Raw genomic sequence first — 19,579 nt, 5'->3', positions numbered from 1 at the left:
GAGTTGTAGCTTAAATCTGAATCATTCTCAGTATAAACCACTTTGAAGTTCAGTTCTGTTATGTGATTTCTTAGAAAACATTGGGGCGCCTGTGTGGCTCAGTCGGTTGAATGTCCGACTTCGGCTCAGGTCATGATCTCGCGGTCTGTGAGTTCGAGCCCCGCGCTGGGCTCTGTGCTGACAGCTCAGAGCCTGGAGCTTGCTTCGGATTCTGTGTCTCCCTCTCTCTCTGCCCCTCCTGCGCTCATGCTCTGTCTCTCTCTGTCAAAAATAAAATAAACATTCAAAAAAAAGAAAAGAAAACAGTGTTAATAGCTATCTGTAGTTAGAAAATTTTTTAGCAAGATTCAAAGAGTGTCAAATCCTTAAAACTGCTGATTTCCTTTAGTATTCATATGTATATACAAAGCTATTCTTTCTCTATTTCTGCCTTAATAAATGTTTAGCAGTGGGATTAGGCAGAGGCATTTTTTTTCTTCAGTTAGAAAGATTCAGGAGATAATGGAATGCTTTCAACTTCGCGATGGTACTCCAGAGTGTTGCTGAATTTCTAAAGCAGGATTGCTGCGCCATGGTTTTCCTCCATCTCCTCCTCCACTGGCTCCAGAGGACAGTGTCTACTCCATGGTGGTAGTAACTGTAATGGGTTGTAGGTTTCCCTGGTGTCTCATGGCTGACTTCTTTATACACTTCAGGCTGAACTGTCAGTTCTAAATTTGTAAAACAGCATTTCCCAGCAGACTAAAATAGGGCCCAATTGAAATGCTGAGGTAGGGGCATGTTTTTGTTTAACACTTGTTGAAAGAGTCTTGCTACATGTCCTGCACAGTGGTAGCAACTGAACTCCTCATGGAAGCTGCTGTTTAAAACCTTAAAGCCAATGACATAGTAATCGTGGTGATCCACCATTTTTTCCCCTCCTTTTTAATAAAGCCAATAGCTATCAGTTATTTAGCACTGGGTTACTATATTCAGGGGTAAGTGAAGGCTTAAGAGGTAAGCTGGTCCTGTGGGTTTTAAGGGAGTTTGTTTCTAAATCCTCAACTTCTGTGTATATTTTTTCTTACAATCCAGAAGGTCCCACTATCCCATTTTCATAGTATCCATTGCTTCAACCTGTTAAAAAATGTTTATTCATTTATTTTTGAGGGGGGTGGGCAAGGAAGAGGAAGAGAGAGAGGCAGAGAGAGGGGGAATCCCAAGAAGTCTCTGCACTGTCAATGTGGGGCCCTACGTGGGGCTCTATCTCACGAACCGTGTGAGATCATGACCTGAGCCGAAATCAAGAGTCAGATGTTTAAACAACCGAGCCGCCCAGTCACCCCCTCCTTTGCTTAAACTTAAAAGGAAGAAGAGAAAAAAGCATATTTGAATACATTAATATGGTGCATTGCTTTGGAATATAAAAACCTCCAGGTTGCCAAAGGGAAAAAATCAAAATACTGATTGGGGAAAACTTTATTGATTTTTCTTTCTTTTTTTTAAATTTTTATTATTTTTTTTAACGTTTATTTTATTTTTGGGACAGAGAGAGAGACAGAGCGTGAACGGGGGGGGGGGGGCAGAGAGAGAGGGAGACACAGAATCAGAAACAGGCTCCAGGCTCTGAGCCATCAGCCCAGAGCCTGACGCGGGGCTCGAACTCACGGACCGCGAGATCGTGACCTGAGCTGAAGTCGGAGGCTTAACCGACTGAGCCACCCAGGCGCCCCAAAACTTTATTGATTAATCAAGGCAACATAAAACCACCACAGGCCTTCTAGTTTTTCCTGTTTACATGGATTTCTATCAGGAGTAAAGCCTGGTGACTGAAATAGGGATATTTTGGCTCTGGTTAGGAAGCTCTGAAATCAAATATATAATAGTAAGGCCAAAGGGATGGAGAGTAGTTTTCCTTTAATTACCCCACCTGTTCAATTCTCTATTACTAAAAAATTTACTTCTCTTCAGGAACCCTGGTCAGAGCAAAGAGCATTTTCAAAAATCTTTCCTACATTCTGTCAACAGCTGGAAAAATAAGCATTTCTGAACAGCTAACTCAGTACAAGTCCATGTCACTGAATCTTTTCAATGTAACTGCAAGTTTTCAAGTTAAACTAGATTATACTCATGAGTGAAATTTAAGTTTTATGTGATTTATTGATTCCATATAGGTTACAAGATGCTTAAAAATATTTTTATTAAATTATATTACATTTATTTCAATTAAAGTCTTCACTTATACAAAGTTTATTTTTCTATATCCTATTATGTACGTGTGTGTGTGCACGTGCACGCATCTAGGCTAGATGCTAGAATAATGAGTTTTAAATCGTATACATTTTGCAGAATTATACAGTCTGTATTTTATACATGAAACTTGCATCTTGAGTAAGTTATAAGCTTACCTATATACTGACTGGTTCTAAATGTACTACTCATTTGGAGACAAAAATTTTTAAAACTTATAGAAATTATATTAGATATAAATAACCTCACTACTGAATAATCTACTTTTTTAAGAAAATTATTGTTTTTAATTTTAATTCCAGTCTAGTTAACATACAGTGTTATGTTAGTTTCAGCTGTACAATATGGTGATTCAACACTTCTATACATTACTCAGTGCTCATCATGATAAGTGCACTCCTTAATCCTCATCACCTATTTAACCCATCCCCCATCAACCTTCCCTCTGGTAACCATCAGTTTGTTCTCTATAGTTAGTGAATAATCTATTTTTAAAAGATATGTTTATACTTTGTATGTTTCTCTGTTTCTCATTACTTAGAATTTATACGTTCCTCATAGGAGACATTTTATAAAATTTCTCAAATAGTGTACTGGCAAAATTATTTGAATTAGAAAACTGAAAACATACTTTTTTCCTGACAGAAAGTCTGATCTGACTAATTGGTATAACAGTGATAGCTGGCTTTGCTAGTTAGGTGATTAGGTACAAAATTTCCAGAAACTGAATGAACTAAGTTTGTAGCTCTAAGGCATTGATGAAAATATTGTTACCTCATGTGATAAGATAAAAGGATTTTTACAAAAAAGTACTGGCAAAACGTACTGAAATTAACATTATTCAATTTCCCCAACCATTTCTGAATATATTAATCAAGGTGCCTCTAAATGAGAGGGAAAAATAACAAAAGCTAAGAACAGATATCATCAGTCCTTTGATCAGTAAGTGTTGGTAAAGCCTTTTTGGTATTTGTCCCAGAGAATCAGGGAGTGGATGATTCTAATGACTGGGAAACAAATTCTTGAGCAAATTAGGTAGCTTTGAATTTTTGCTTTCAACAGAATTGAAGGAGCATTTAATAGAATTGTCAGTTAACCACACTAAAAATATTTTATTGGTATGTAACCATAACTCTTTGCACATAACTCTAAAGATGTATAAAGAATCAAGTAAATCAGTTATCACAAAAATGTACTGCACCCCTTTATTTATGAGAGTAAGGTTATCTGAGTGCTAAACAAACCATAGAAAAAGAATTAATGCTGAACACTTTTTCCTCTGGAAATAAGTAACATTAAACCGTTGATAAATGAACTCATCAAAGAATACTTCGGCTCCTTTAATTTCATTTCCAGTACATTTTTCTTTAATAATTATTTATTAGAGTTTCTAATGTATTTATGCTGTGGTCAACTGTGTAGTACTGATAATTATATGATAAATCCATATGCTAAAAAATTTTTTTAAGAGTCTTATCCCTAGAAATTAAAAAGAAACTTAAATTTCAAGTTATATGCATGTTTTTCTTATAAAGAAATGACAACTGATCAAAAATAACTTCAAATAGGAAATACATACTACATTAACATCAAATTCTATATCATGAGTAAACACTATAAAATTTCTGACTCTTAACGAAGAGCTTACTCATATTTTTAAAAATTGAATGATTAGCAGGTATTAAATTGTTTGGATTTTACATAGAAGAGTGATATTAAAAATGTTCTTAATATTCCAGAAATTAGATTGTAACTACTTATACTTAAAATGAAAAAAATTTAAATGTACATTAAGAAATATGTGAGACAGTATATAATCAATCCACATGATATAAAATTTGGGAGACAGTAATAGTACCTCTGAGGGTGGTCGTGAGAATTAAATTAATATAGTATGTGTTTAGTACTGTATCTGCACATGGTAAGTGCTATATGTATTGTTAGCTATTTTTCTAAAAGCAGTCCTGTAAGGTTAGCGTTATAATTTCTCAACTAAAAGTTTTCCCAATGAAAATAACTAGGATCAGAAAACTTAGATACATAGTAAAAAAGTGTTACCACTAGATCAAATATTTGGTATTAGGGATGTGGTATCAAATTCTGGTCTTTCCAACTAAACTATGCGGTCTCTGTGAACCTGCATCTAACCAAAACAATTTCAAGCTGAAACCAGAAATTTTGCAGTTTTACACACAAATTTATTAAGTGTTGGGAAGTGCACATTGTAAAAAGCTCAGTTTGAAAGCAAAATTTCTAGTCTTAATACTGATAAACTTACAGATTTAAATAGTAGACAGATGAGTAAATATATAGAAACATAATGATAATTTGGCTGTCTTTAGATATGACAAAACTCAGAGCTGACTGTCAAAGTATGGAATTACTTTGGATCATAGGACCATATGACCATAACCATTTGCCAAAGTGCAGAATTACAGTGTAGAGTTCGTGATTATAATCAAGAATTAGAGCAAGGAGAGAGGGGCAAACATTTAATATAAAGATTAAACATTTTTATTTAGCTATCAATAATTTCCATTGGAATAAAGTATCCTTCGGCTTCTTCCTATCTTGCATTTTTTTCAAACTTGGCAAAACTATTAACTATATAAACAAAAAAGGGATGCTCAGAAGGAACAAAGGAGGTTTTGGGTGAATTTTTCATTCTCTGAATACTAAACTGAGACTTCAGTTCTCTTAACTTCATGAATTGCAAAAGGAAGTCAGCTGAAGAAAGGATCTGACAAAGTTCTGAACTAATGATGATGACCTCTGTACAATGTTTTTGTTTACTTTGTCAGCACATTATTCCCTAGAAGTCAAGGAAGTAACAAAAGCAAAGGCAACACATAACTTTAAAGTTTAAGTGCTCAAAAGTCTCAGATGTCTAATTTTTACCCTTCTTTCCTTACAACTACACTTTTCAGGGCTTTATTAAATGTTTGCTTGCTCCTAACTCCCCACGTTCCAGGGAAATAAAGCTGCAGGGATCACCTTCCTCTGGGTGGAGGGACCGTACATTTCAGCAATAATTTAAGTTAGTACAAGGTTACCTTAACTTCCAGATGTGACTTTGCAGAGAGGGGGAGGGGGATTAAGGGAATTTATATACTACTCAGTAGTTCCAACTGAAAAAATTCATTTATTTTTGTAGTGAAGGGCAAAGTGTGAGGTGAAATACTGACACTCGGAATTGTGAATGTTTGTTTTGATAGCATTTTGCCTAAAAGGGGGAAAGATGCCCTTAACTCTGGTAATAGAAGTCATTTAACATTCAGTAAAGGAGTAATAAACAGCATTCTTTTGTGTTCATTAATACTATTTACTAAAAACACATATCTAGTTTAAATATTTTATATAATGTGTACGTTAGCATGACAAATACTTGATGACATACATATTGAATACATTATTCATGCAAGTTAAACACAACCAAGTTAAAGGCAGAATATAAAATCTTAGGCAGTAAGTACTGTAAATCATCACATACTCCAGTATTATTTAATTAATTTGGAATGCATCTTTAATAACAGCACAAAGATTTACTCTTGGTTTTACAGAACTGCCAAGTATGGCAGTGCTCGTTTATATTATAGATGAAAATCTATTTTTGACATATTATTATGAAATACACTCATCTTACATAATGGAAGATAATTTATAGGGCTCTACGGAATATTACTAAAATGCACTGCAAAACTAGAATTGTTAAACCAAAAAAAAAAGAAAATGCAAAATTTATTTAAAATTATATGATAGAAATTTCTAACTTAGGGTGGAATATACAAATTACAATTATACTACTTTTAAGTACAGTATTTTTTTAAGATAGCATTTTCTTTTAAAAAATTTTTGAAAATGTTTACTTCTGAGAGAGAGAGAGAGAGAGAGGGAGAGAGAGAGAGAAGGTGGGGAAGGGGCAGAGAGGGAGGGGAGACACAGAATCCGAAGCAGGCTCCAGGCTCTGAGCTGACAGCACAGAGCCCAACACAGGGCTTGAACTTGCAAACTGTGAGATCATGACCTGAGCTGAAGTCAGACGCTTAACTGACTGAACCACCCAGGCCACCCCTACTCTTTTGCTTTTTAAATCTGATTTGAATCCATTACAGAGGAATAGGCTTAAGTCTCAGGGTGTATGTATTTTTAGTCATCTAGAAGCAAATTTCCTTGTTTACTATAATTTAACTTCATCTTGGCCTTTTTCAATCACAGAAGTTACAAGAAAAAAAATTTGATTCTCTTGTTTTCTGTGACACATTTTCACTCAACTCATCAATATTCATGATTCTCATCCGGTTTATAGATAACTCATGACATTTGCTTATTGTTCTCCCTTCTGCTTTCTGTCTTGTGGGCAACTCAATGCAGATCCTGGTAACTAATAATGAAACTCAAAATAGTTAAATCTGTGTTTCTATAGCTTTGGTAAAATTTTTGATATGTGTTCAAATCATCATTTAAACACTAATTTTTTGGATGGAAAAATATGCTACATATAGTGCCCTATATGCCTGGGTACTTAAACACTGAAGGAGGTCAAGATGAAAGAGGAGGAAACAGACTAAATTCACGACTCACAAATGCAAAAACCAGTGACACAAAAGACTTTGTTCAAAGGCTGCAGTATGAAAGAAAATGACAAGAGAGTACCTGCACATCCCGCTTCATCTGCCTGAGCTTCAGGCCCCAGGATTTCTTGTCCTTCCTTTCCTGCTAAAATCAAAGTACAAAAGATTAAAATAGATACATGCGTCACAAACATTTTTAACATCTAGAAATCTGAAAAGTAACTTTTAGATTATATTCAATTTGGATTTTTTCCCTTTTAGAAGTAATGTGTCCTTGAAAAGTAAACTCTTTAAAAGAAATTAAGCAGGCAGTTTTACCACACTCATAAAGGTACATCAAAGAGCAAAATTAGTGAATGTTTACATACAACCCAGGAATTATATATACATTAGTATTATAAGCATACTGGGATTTTAGGGTTTCTTTGGGAGAGGAGTTCTACCTGTAGGTAGTGGGGTTCCTTTTTTGTTTCTTCAAAGCACAGATTTATGTTTTAGGCACTGTGCTAGATGCTTTATAAACTTATTTCTTTTAACCTTCATAACTACCTATATTATAAGTTAAAAAAAAAGACAACTGAAACTTGAGGCTTGAAGAGGTTAAATAACTTGCCCAAGGACACACTGCTATTAGATGGTAGAGGTGGAATTTTAATTCAGGTCTGAATGGCTGCAGAATGTACTTTCTGTTACACTGTATAACCAGAGTCCCAGCCAACTAGAGAGAAGACTGCACTAAACTTCACTGTGTCCAGAGTCATCGCCTAGGGCACTGTACTTTCTCTGCCACTCTATTCATTGTTCTAACCTCTGGTAAATCATAATCACAGTTCTGGTAAACATTTTCAGATGTTACTTTATCTCCCTTTGCCACCTAGGCTTATAGTGAGCTGACTGTAGTATTCTATACAGAATAAGATCAGAGTAAATATGCATATTATTTTGACAAGCAGAAAGTACATTTTTGTATATTCATGTACATTGTGTTGATTCTAATAGTTTATTAAGAACATGTGCATATATAGAAGACATGATGGAGTTAAAAATTGCTTTTAAAAAAAGTGGTAGCAGAGTACACATAATTATGATCAGAATACTAATAAAGGCATGCTGAAACATCACATCATGTACTTATCTGCACCCCAATCAAATCCCATTGAATATGCCAGTCAAAACTCTTGATTTAGACTTCCCCTAAGTTTGATAATTGAATTGAGAAATGGAACACTAATCAAGAAAAATCTTAGCGCACATAAAGCATGTATTTCTGTAAGTGCCTTGGCTTATCAGATAGATTTATTCAGCAGATTTTCTTTACTCATTAACTTTTATATTAGTACTTAAAGATGATCGCTATGTGAAAAATAGTTAAAATATGCATAAACCTCTTTAGAGCGGCATAAAAAACACTGTCTACAGTAGGTAATAATGAGATTAACTTCCAATTAACTTGTATCTTCATTTTATACTTGCCATCAGCAAAATGACAATTTAAAAACCTTTGCTAAAGTGTTTATAATGCAGTAGGATAAACACCGGTGTTTGCAAATCTCTAACATCTTTTTTTCTTCTCTCTCTGAAGCATGTACTTAAATTAAAATAATAAACAGTATGACAATTGTATAACTATATGATAGTAATATAGTTTTCTATTGTAGATTTATATGTGCCCTTTATTTCTCCTCAAATGAAAATCAAACCACAGTTATTATTTACTAAGACAGGAGATGACAACGATATTAAAAGTTAAAATGATATTTTGGACATTACTAATTTTTCTACTTATAGTTATTATAGCTAATTAAAAACATGTCTGCAATTCAAGTAAATGATTTATTCACTTCTTCATTCTTTCATTTCTGCTTGGGATAAAATCAAGGCTCCTTAGGAACATTTAACATACTTTAGAATCTGGTCCCCCACAATTTACTGCGATTTAAAAACTGGAAGTCTCCATTCTTTCCCTCATTATTGGGGCTGGAATTTTGAACGAGAATCATATTGCCTAATGAAAAGAGAAAATATCCTACTGCTGGTCTGCAGCATGAACACACTTCTTTCACTACAGAGGGCTGCTGGGAACGAGCTCCTTCCTGCTGCATCCATGGACTAGCGTGAGGGTGTACCGGGAACAGCTAAATATTGTTCAAGCATACTTCTTCCTCAGGTGTTCTGATCTTACTTATAGTTTAGAAAAGATAAGGGTAGTAAAGTAGTAGAATCTCCTTGTGCACAAGATTTTCTCTCCTGTAAGACTTACTAATGTCAACACATTGTGACTGATGAACCAAAATACAATTTAGAAAAGTAAACTGGAATACTCCTAAGGCTTCTGCTTTAGCCCAAATTCCAAAGCAAATACACAAATGAGGAAAAATTCCTGAGTAACAAGACTTTGTTTTTTCAAATAATGGCAAAAGATAGCTGAAAAATAGGTCATGAAATACTTCTCAGCAACAAAAGGGACAATTTGCTGATACATGCAGCTACTTAGATCAATCTCTCAAGAAATTATGGAAAGTCAAAAAGCCAATCCAAAAGATTACGTGCTGTATGATTCTATTTATGTAACATTCTTGAAATAACAAAATTATAAAAATGGAGAAGAAATTTGTGGTTGTGAGAGGTTAGGGTTGGGGCAGAGGGTAGGGGAAGGTGGGTGTATAAAAGGTAATGAGGGAGCTCTATGGAATTGTTCTGTATCTTGTCCATATCAATGTCAATATTCTGGTTGTGATACAGTACTACAGTTTTACAAGATGTTACCATTGGGGGAAAAAGGAGTAAAGGGCATATAGGATCTGTGAATTATTTGTGAATCTACAACTATCTGTGAATTATTTGCAGATCTATCATTATCTTAAAATTGGAAGTTTAGGATGCCTGGGTGGCTCAGTTAGTTGGGCGTTTGACTCTTGATTTCAGCTCAGGTCATGATCTTATGGTTCATGAGATCAAGCTCTGCATTGGGCTCTGTGTTGACAGCATTGAGTCTGCTTAGGATTCGTTCTCTCGCTCTCTCTCTCTCTCAAAATAAACAAATATTAAAAAACAGTAAAAAAAAGTTTAACTGAAAAATAAGTCAATGGCAGATAGCACAAATTTAGAGAGATAGGACATATTTACTTTGCCACAAGATGTAATTCCTACTAAGGAAAAGCAAGGATAGCAAATGCAATTCATGTTAACCAAAAATCCAGAAGACTTAATGTCAATGGCAGGATAGACCAGTTCAAAGTACAGGACTGATTATTAAGCACATGTACAAAATTCTAAAACTTTCATTTTGAATTCATACCAAGGTGTTCCTAACAATTTCAAATGTGTTTGTGAGAAGATTTTATAGCAATTTCTAATATGGCACAAGAAGCAGGTAACTGAACCAGATTTTCCTTTCCTGCTTTCATCTCTTCCTCTATAACGCACATCCACACATGCCATGCACATTTATACCTGCCTTTTCTCAGACTGACCCCTCTGCCTAGAATGCTGTTATTTATTCCATCTGAAAAACTTTTACTAATCTGATTCTTTAAAGATAAGTTCACATTTCTCTCATTCTGTAAGTCTTCCCTGACAGTGCTGTGAAGTAAATGCCAATAGATTCCTGAAGTTAAACATAAAGTGTTTAAACTTTAATCAGAAATGATTTTTTTTTACTGTGTGGTTTTTCCGAGTATTTCCAGACAGCTTCACTTTTCTTTCATACATGTATCCTCTAGTTTCTACATATATGCATATATTTTTGGTATAACTGTCCATCAAAGTCACAATAAATGTAATTCACAGCCTCCATGAATACCTGTTAACTTAAACAAAAGTAAAGAAATATATATAGCTAAGGTCAAATTTGGTTAAGATGAAATAAACACAAACCACCCTGCATGTCCCATTGAATACAGCTGAAAAAAACCTGGGGAGAATGCATGGAGGAGTTATTTGAAGACTCTAAAAGGTAAATCATACAAAGAAGACTGAGGAAGAAGACATGACAAGAATTCAAAATACTATTTAATCACTTTCCTACTCCCTGGCTTGGATTCAAGGCAGCCTAAACCTAGAAGTAGACACTGGGGCATAGCAGAAAAAACTCTATGGAAAGCTCTCTAGTTTAGGCTCAAGGAGTAGGAAAGGACTCAAAGAAGAGGAAAACCATCTTTTCCCCTGGATTCTCTTGTGTCCCAGCCCCTATATCATCCCAAGGTAGCAGTGGAGATCATGATGATGGCAAGAATGGAAAGGTACCCAAAACTCCAAAGAAGGGGAAACTTTTTGTCCAGAAGAGCTGTGGCTCCGGGAGGATGGTACAAACTTCCATCAAGTTCTTTCTCCCTAACTTCTTGCAGCCCTTCTTCCTGCAGGCATAGTGGGAAGTATGTGGTAAAATATGGCCAAGAAGTCCCAGAATTTTGGATAAAGAACTGGAAAGGGAAGTCTCAGGGAACTGAAAGTACCCGGGAGATCACAGAAATGGAGCAGTACAGGAAACTAACCATATAAAGCTGCTTGTGAACTTCCCATGTGTGGATCTGACCATAGGCTTTGAGAACTAAAGTAAGGATAAGACCGTTAGTCATGTCCCAGAATAGCCACTGTATGGCACAAAGATCCAAAAAGCATTGCAAATGCTTTGAAAACCGAATTGATATTGGAACCCATAGAAAATTGTTTGGAACTTATAGCCTGATACAACTGGATAAGTTGCCTGCTAAACCCAAAATATCAAAATTCTCCACAGGATTTAAAGAAGACCAAGAGTCTCATAAGATGATATTCAAAATGTCTAGGATACAATCCAAAATTACCTGGCATATGAAGAACCAGGAAAATCTCAAATTCTAAGATGGCAATACTGAAAAAGACACAGATGTTGAAAATATCAAAGACTTTAATCAGCTACTATGAAAGTACTCCAAGAGCTGAGGATGAACACTTGAAAATAATGGAAAGACAAAAAGTCTAGGCAAATTCTTATCAGCAAACATAAGATATAAATAAGAACCCAAAGGAAATTTTAGAACTAAAAATACAGTAACAAATTTCTTTACAAAAATCACCAGATGGACTCTACAGCAAAATGGGGGTGAAAGAGGAAAGATCAGTGAATTTGATGGTACATAAATGGAAATTACCCAATTTGGACAACAAAGTGAAAACATTAAAAAAAAAAAATGAGTCCCAGAGATGTGTGGGACAATAATGAAACATCTAACATTTGGTCATTGGAGTTCCAGAAGGAGAAAAAAAAGAGTATGGTGTGAAAAAAATATATCACGAAGTAGCAACTAAAAACTTTCCAAATTTAATAAAAAACACACCAATAGATTAAAAAAGTTAACTGAATTTCCAAGCCTAGACCATTAATCAAACTCTGAAAACTAAAGATAAAAAAAAATTCTGAAAAGAGACAGAGAAAATCATACACAACTATATGGGAAGAATAATTTAAAAGAAGGCAGATTTATCATTAGAAATAAAGGGCTTCATAAGGAAAAAGAACATTTTTTAACAAGTGCTAAATGATAAAAACCTGTCAACCCAAAATTCTGTATCCAGGGAACATATACTTTTGAAACAAAGGTAAAATAAAGATATTCTCAGATGTAGGAAAGTGAATAGAGTGCACAGCCGGCAAACCTGATATAAAAGAACTGCTAAGGAAGACCTTCAGAAAGAAGGGTAAATGATATTAGAGAAAAATTTGAAATGTCATGAAAAAAAGAAATTATGTAGTATATATGACAACTACAATATAAAGGAGAGAAGGTAATGGGACCCATATGGATGTAAAGTTTGTACATTTTACTTGAAGTGGTGAAATACTTATTCTAAGTAAACTGTGAAAAGTATGTAAATTCTCATCTACAGAGCAACTACTAAAAATTCTATACAAAAAGATATAGTAAAAATGAAATAAACAAATGAAAATACAATACTAAAACATATTCAAATGATCCAAAAGAAGGCATGAAGGAGAAACAGAAGGACAAGAGGGAACAAACACAAAGCAAATAATACAATCGTAAACCTATATCCAACCATCAAAACTTACATTACATGTAAATGGTCTGAACGAAGCAATATAAGGGGATACAGATTGTTAGAAGAGATTTAAAAAAAAACCAAGCCCCATTTATAGTACTCTAACAAAAAAAATTATTTCAAACACAATGTTATAGATAGGTTAAAAGTAAAAAAGGAAAAAGGAAAAAGGAAAAAGATATACTATGTAAAGACTAATCAAAAGAAAGCTAGAGTAACTATTTTATATCAGACAAAGTAGACTCTAGAGCTAAGAAAATTACCAGAAATATAGAGAAACATTATATAGTAAGAGGGTCAATTCACCAAGAAGCCATAACAATCTATAAAAGAGTATGCATCTAACAACTGAGCTTCAAAATATGTAACCAACAGAACAGAAGTAGAGAAGAAAAATGCATGCGTACAGTGGGAGAATTCAATGCCCTTCTCACATTAACTGACAGGACAAGTTGACAGAAAATCACAAGGATATACACAAACTGATATTTGTATAACATTGCATCCAACAATAGAGGACTACACATTTTATTTATTTATGTATGTATTTATTTATTTATTTAATTTATTTTTTTGACTTTTATTATTTTTTAAAGTTTATTTATTTTGAGACAGAGAGAAGGGCAATGAGGAGAGAGAGAATCCCAAGCAGGCTTTGCACTATCAGCGCAGAGCTCCATATGGGGCTTGAACTCACAAACGATGAGATCATGACCTGAGCAGAAGAGCTGGATGCTTAACTAACTGAACCACCCAGGTGTCCCTACACATTCTTTTTTTTTTTTTTTTTTTTTCCAACGTTTATTTTATTTTTGGGACAGAGAGAGAGCATGAACGGGGGAGGGGCAGAGAGAGAGGGAGACACAGAATCGGAAGCAGGCTCCAGGCTCTGAGCCATCAGCCCAGAGCCTGACGCGGGGCTCGAACTCACGGACCGCGAGATCGTGACCTGGCTGAAGTCGGATGCTTAACCGACTGCGCCACCCAGGCGCCCCTACACATTCTTTTTAAATGCACATAAAACACTCATGAAAACTGATCATATTTAAGATCGTATAACAAAAAACTTAAAAAAAATAAAATCATACGAAGTATGTTCTCTGACCAAAATAAATTCAATAGCTATTAATAGCAGAAAGATGAGAAAATCTCCAAACCCTGTGAGAACTGAGTACCGTGTTTCTAAAGAATCCATAGCTCAAACAGAAAATGAAAAACAACACATCACAATTTGTGGGATGTACGTAAAGCAGTGCTTAAGGGGCAATTTATAGTATTAAATGCTTATAAAAAAGTTCTCAAATCAAAATTCTAAACTTCTGTGTTAAAAAATGGAAAAAGGAGCAAAGTAAGTCCAGAGCAAGCAGAGTGAAGGAATAAAGAGCAGAAATCAATAAAATTAAAGACAAAAAAAAAAAAAAATAGAGAAAAACAATGAAAAAGAAAGCTAGTTCTTTGAAAAGATCAATAAAATGGATAAACCATTAGTATGAGTGGCAAATAGAGGGAAGCCACAAACTACTAAAAACAGGAATGAAAAGGGAGTATCGTTATAGAGCTAGAAGAGATTCAAAAGATAGTAAGGGAATACTCTGAGTTCAAGGAGTAAACATTACAACATTTTGACTCGTAAATAAGAGCTTATTCTTTTTATTTTTTAAAAGTGAAAGATTAAATTGCTATGGATCTCAATATAAGAATGTCAAAATGTCAATATTTTTAATATGCCAGAAGTTAGAGTGTGTGCAACTACTTACATTTAAAATAAAAAAATTTTATGTCCATTAAGATACTCGTAAGGCAGTACATAGTCACTTAATTAATTAATTAAGTTACAGAGAGAGAGTGAGCAGAGGAGAGGGTCAAAGGGAGAGTCTTAAGCAGGCTCCACGCTCATCACAGAGCCCAATGTGGGGCTTGATCCTGCAACCTTGGGATCATGACCTTGAGCCTAGATCGAGTCAGATGCTCAACTAACTTAGCCACCCAGGCGCTCCCATAATCATTTTACATAATATAATACAAATTTGGAGGATAATAGTGCCTCTTAGGGTAGCTGTAAGGATTAGTATGTGCTTAGTATTGTACCTGGCACACTGTAAGTTATATTTAATTGTTAGCTATTTTCCTTATTAATACAGTCCTGTAAAGTAAACATCTCTACACAAATAAACTTGAAAACTTTGAAATACCAATTCCTCAAAAAACTAGAAACTATTACAACTTATCCAAGATAAAAAGTTAATGTGAATATTCCTATAACTGCTTCAAAAGTCAAATTTGTAGTTTAAAACCTTCCCCCAAAACAAAACAAAACAAAACAAAACTCTGGGCCCTGGTGGTTTCCATTGTAAATTCTAGCAGACATTTACAGAAAAACTACAACTAATTTTAAACAACCTTTTCAAGAAAATAAAAAAAAAAAGGAACACTTTTCAATTCAGTTTATGAGGCTAGCATTTCCCTATACCAAAACCATATAAAAATAGTATAAAAAATAGAGAAAACTATAAACCAATATCCCTCTTGCACACTGACTTAAAAGTTTTCAACAAAGTATTACCAAGTCAAATTGAGCAACATGTTAAAAGCAAATGACTAAGTGGGGCTTTCCAGGGAATCCAAGGCTGGTTGAATATTTGAAAATCTATTAATGCATTCAGTGTTATTAACAGACTAAAGAAGCAAAACCACATGATCACATCAACTGACAGAAAAACCATTTGAAAAAATTCAACATCTATTCATGATGAAAACTCTCAGCCAACTAGGAATAGAAACTTACCCAATTTGATAAAAGGTATCTATAACAAACCAAATGCTAACAATATACTTAAAGGTAAAAGACAATATTTTCCCTCTAACATTGGGAAAAAGGAAGATGTCTACTTTTACCACCCCTGACATCTTGTAATACGTCAATAAACAGGGATAAAGGTATACAGATTAGAAAGGAAGAAATAAAACTGTCCCTATATTTGAGAAGATTGTCTACATAGAAATCTGAGGGAATCTACAAAAAAATCTGAGAATTAGCGAGTTCATAAGATATAAGGTCAACACACAAAACTCAATAATATTGCTTGCTATATAAGTGAATTTATATAAACTGAATTAAAACAAAAATATTCACAATAGTTTCTCCCTTTAGAGAAGAAACACATGGTTATAAATCTCATAAAACATGTATACAATCTGTGTGTTTGAAACTACGAAGACACCGATGTGAGAAATCAAAGAGCTATGCAGCATAAAAAAATTAACATACAAAAATCAGTTGCAATTCTATATACTAACAATGAACTATCTGAAAGAGAAATAAAACAATCTCATTTACAAGAGCATCAAAAAGAATAAAATGCTTAGAAGTAAATTTAACCAAGGGGTGAAAGATCTATACACTGAAAACTATAAGATACTGATGAAGGAAACTGAATGTGATACAAATAAATGGAAAGATATTCTGTGTTCATGAACTGGAACAATTAATATTGTTAAAATGTCCATACTACCCAGAGCCATCTATAGAGTCAATGAAATCCCTATGAACATTCCAATGACTTTTTTTTTTTAACAGGAATAGGAAAAAACAATCTTAAAAGGCCCTGTATAGCTAAAGCAATCTTGAGAAAAAAGAACGAAGCTGGAGGCATCACACGTCCTGATTTCAAACTACACTGCAAAGCTATAGTAATCAAAACAGTATGGCACTTGCATAAAAACAGATGTATAGATTAATGGAAAAACTGAACTAATAGAAATAGAGAGGAGATTGGTGTTTCCAGGAGTTGGGGAAGTGGGAGAAGTCAGAGATGGCGGTCAAAGGGTACAAGTTCCAATGATGAGATGAGTAAGTTCTGGGAACCTAATGTATAGCATGGTGAATGTATTTAACAATACTGCATTGTATGCTGAAATTTCTAAAAGTCCATCTTAAATGTTCTCACCACATACCAAAAACTGGCAACTGTATGAAGTAATGTGTTAATTAACTTTACTGTAGTAATAATTTCATAATACAAAAGTATATCAAATAATCACATTGTACATCTTACACTTATACAATATTAAATGTCCAATATATCTCAATGGAGCTGGGGAAAAATAGATTTTCTCACAAGTCCCCACCCCCAACCCACAGAAAAGATCTAAAAAAATGGAGAGATATACCACATTCATTCACTGGAACACTCCTTAACATAATAAAGATGTTAGTTCTCCCCAAATTGATCTATAGATTTAACACATTTTAAACCAAAATCCCAGCAGGAGGTATACAACACAGATAAGATTACTCTAAAATCCACATGAAAAGCCAAAGGAACTTTAATAGTGAAAACAATTAAAAAAAATTAAAGTTGGAGGAACATTATCTAATTCTAAGACTTATTACAAAATTATAGTAATCAAGATGCTGTGATACTGGCAAAGGAATAGACACACAGATCGACAGAACAGAATAGTCCAGAAACAGACTCTCACAAATACTGACAGAAATTAATTAATTTATTTATAATTAATATAATTAATTATATTATATATAATATATATAATATATATAATATATATAATATATATAATATATATAATATAATATATAATATAATATATATATTAATTATTATAATAATTAATTAATTTCTGTCAGTATTAACAAATACTGACAGAAATTAATTAATTTCTGACAAAGGTACAAAGGCAGCTCCATAGAGAAGGGACAGTCTTTTTAACAGCATTGGAACAACTGGTCATCCAAAAAAATGAACCTCACCTCAACCTTGTATCTTACAAAGATTTTAAATCAAAATGGATCATAAATCTAATAAAAAAGTAAAGCATTCAAAGGAGAAAATTCTGGTGATATGGGGTTAAACAAAGAGTTCTTGGACATGACACCAAGAACATGATCCATTTAAAAGGTAAATATGATAAAACTGACCTCATCAAAGTCTAAAACTTTTGCTCTGTGAAAGCTTAGGAACGGAAAATAAAGAGACAAGTTACAGACTAGGAGAATATCTACTACAATTACAATGAACACTCAAAACTTATAAAATAACCTGATTAGAAAATGCACAAAAGACATGAACAGACACCACCCGGAAGAGGCTGTACAGATGGCAAATAAGCACATGAAAAGATGTTCAGCTTCAATAGCCATTAGAGAAATGAAATGAAAACAACACCTAGTATAAAAACACATCTATTAGAATAGCTGAAGTGAGAAATAACTGATAAAATCAAATAGTGGCGAGGCTGTGCAGAAATTGGATCTCTCATACAGTACTGATGGGTCAGAACAGCCACTCTGGAAAAACAGTTTGGCATTAAAAAACAAAAACAAAAACAAAAACATTAAACACACATTTAATGTATGACTCAACAATACTACTTCTAGATTACTTACTCAAGAGAACCAAAAACCATGTTCATAATTAACCACATACACACTAATGTATATAGTAGCTGTATTAGTAATCTCCATAAACTGTAAATAATCCAAATGTCCTTCAGGGGGTGAATGGATAAATAAATTGGTACATCCATACAATGGAATACTACTCATTGATAGAGTCAAGCTACTGATCCATGGGACAACTTCAACAAATCTTAAAGGCATGCTGTGTGAAAGAAGCCAGATACAATATATTTCATACTATATGATTTCATCTGTATGACATTCTCAAATAGGCAAACCTACAGTGACAGAGAACAGATCATGGTTACCAGGGTTTGTGGTGAGAGGGAGGTGTGACTAAAAACAAGTAGCATGGAGAAGTTCTCTTGGGATGAAACTGTTTTGTGGAGTCTTTGATCCCATAACCAAAGAAATTGGATTTTGCCAACGCCCAAATAAACAAGGAAATGAATCTTCTCTTAGAATCTCTAGAAAGATATGTAGCCCTGTCAACACTTAGATTTTAGCCTAGTGAGATCTGTGATGGACTTATGACCTACAGGGCTGTGTGATAAATTTGTGTCATTTAAGCCCTTAAGTGTTGTGGTAATTTGTTATGATAGCAATAATCAAGTGGTTAAATAATTTTAGACCAAGGAGAAGAATGAGGATAACAACTATTTGTTGACTATCAAAGAAGACTGCTATGTAGAGTTCAATACTGTTTCCTTTTTTTCTCTTTCAGTTTTATTAGATACTATGAATCTGAAAAACACTAATCCTGTTAGTAATTATGGCATCCTAGCCTTGCTGGTGGCTGTGGGAAATTCAAAAGGAATACACGACCTGGTATTCTTATGTTAAGATGTTTACAATCCAGAGAGATATGTGACTTGCCCATGAAAATAAGAGATTTGAGGTTTTCAACTTTAAAATATAAAAATTAAATATGAAATATAAAAATAGAAATTTAATTTTAAAATTACAAAATATAAAAATATTTTTTATTTTAAAATAAGATTTAAATTTTCAGGTCAATTAGAAAAGGGAGCATGAGATAGAAGAGTTCAGTGTTAACAGAAGCACCACAAAAGGAAAGATCTATATGGATGTACACTGATACAATGAAAAAATTCTCTCCCTATTGCTCTTTATATGTATTTCACGTATGGATGTTAGATTCGGTGTGTGTATAATGTATACACACACACACACACACATACACGTGTGTGTGTGTGTGCGTGTATATATTATATTTACAGATTCTATTGAATCTGTAAATAAAACAATAGCATGCTTTGGAGTCAAAGAGACCTAGTTTTAACCTTGGCTTTCCATA

At 33.9% G+C, this 19,579-nt stretch overlaps 1 protein-coding gene across 7 annotated transcripts in view; it reads right to left on the bottom strand.

The window, feature by feature from the left end:
- Nucleotides 1–19,579, bottom strand: part of ZEB1 (zinc finger E-box binding homeobox 1) — a 200,340-nt gene that overhangs the window by 24,031 nt on the left and 156,730 nt on the right. For 5 of the 7 annotated variants that reach the window (XM_045462974.1, XM_045462976.1, XM_045462978.1 and 2 more), the window contains one exon: nucleotides 6,883–6,942. In XM_045462974.1, the coding sequence (XP_045318930.1) occupies nucleotides 6,883–6,942 (60 nt within the window). Of the gene's footprint in view, nucleotides 1–6,882; nucleotides 6,946–19,579 lie in introns of all 7 variants that reach the window. The other 2 variants (XM_045462973.1, XM_045462975.1) reach the window with 1 other exon arrangement.

This window comes from Leopardus geoffroyi, chromosome B4, assembly GCF_018350155.1.
Source record: "Leopardus geoffroyi isolate Oge1 chromosome B4, O.geoffroyi_Oge1_pat1.0, whole genome shotgun sequence".
Taxonomy (NCBI): domain Eukaryota; kingdom Metazoa; phylum Chordata; class Mammalia; order Carnivora; family Felidae; genus Leopardus; species Leopardus geoffroyi.
This window is presented reverse-complemented; position numbering and strand designations above follow the sequence as displayed.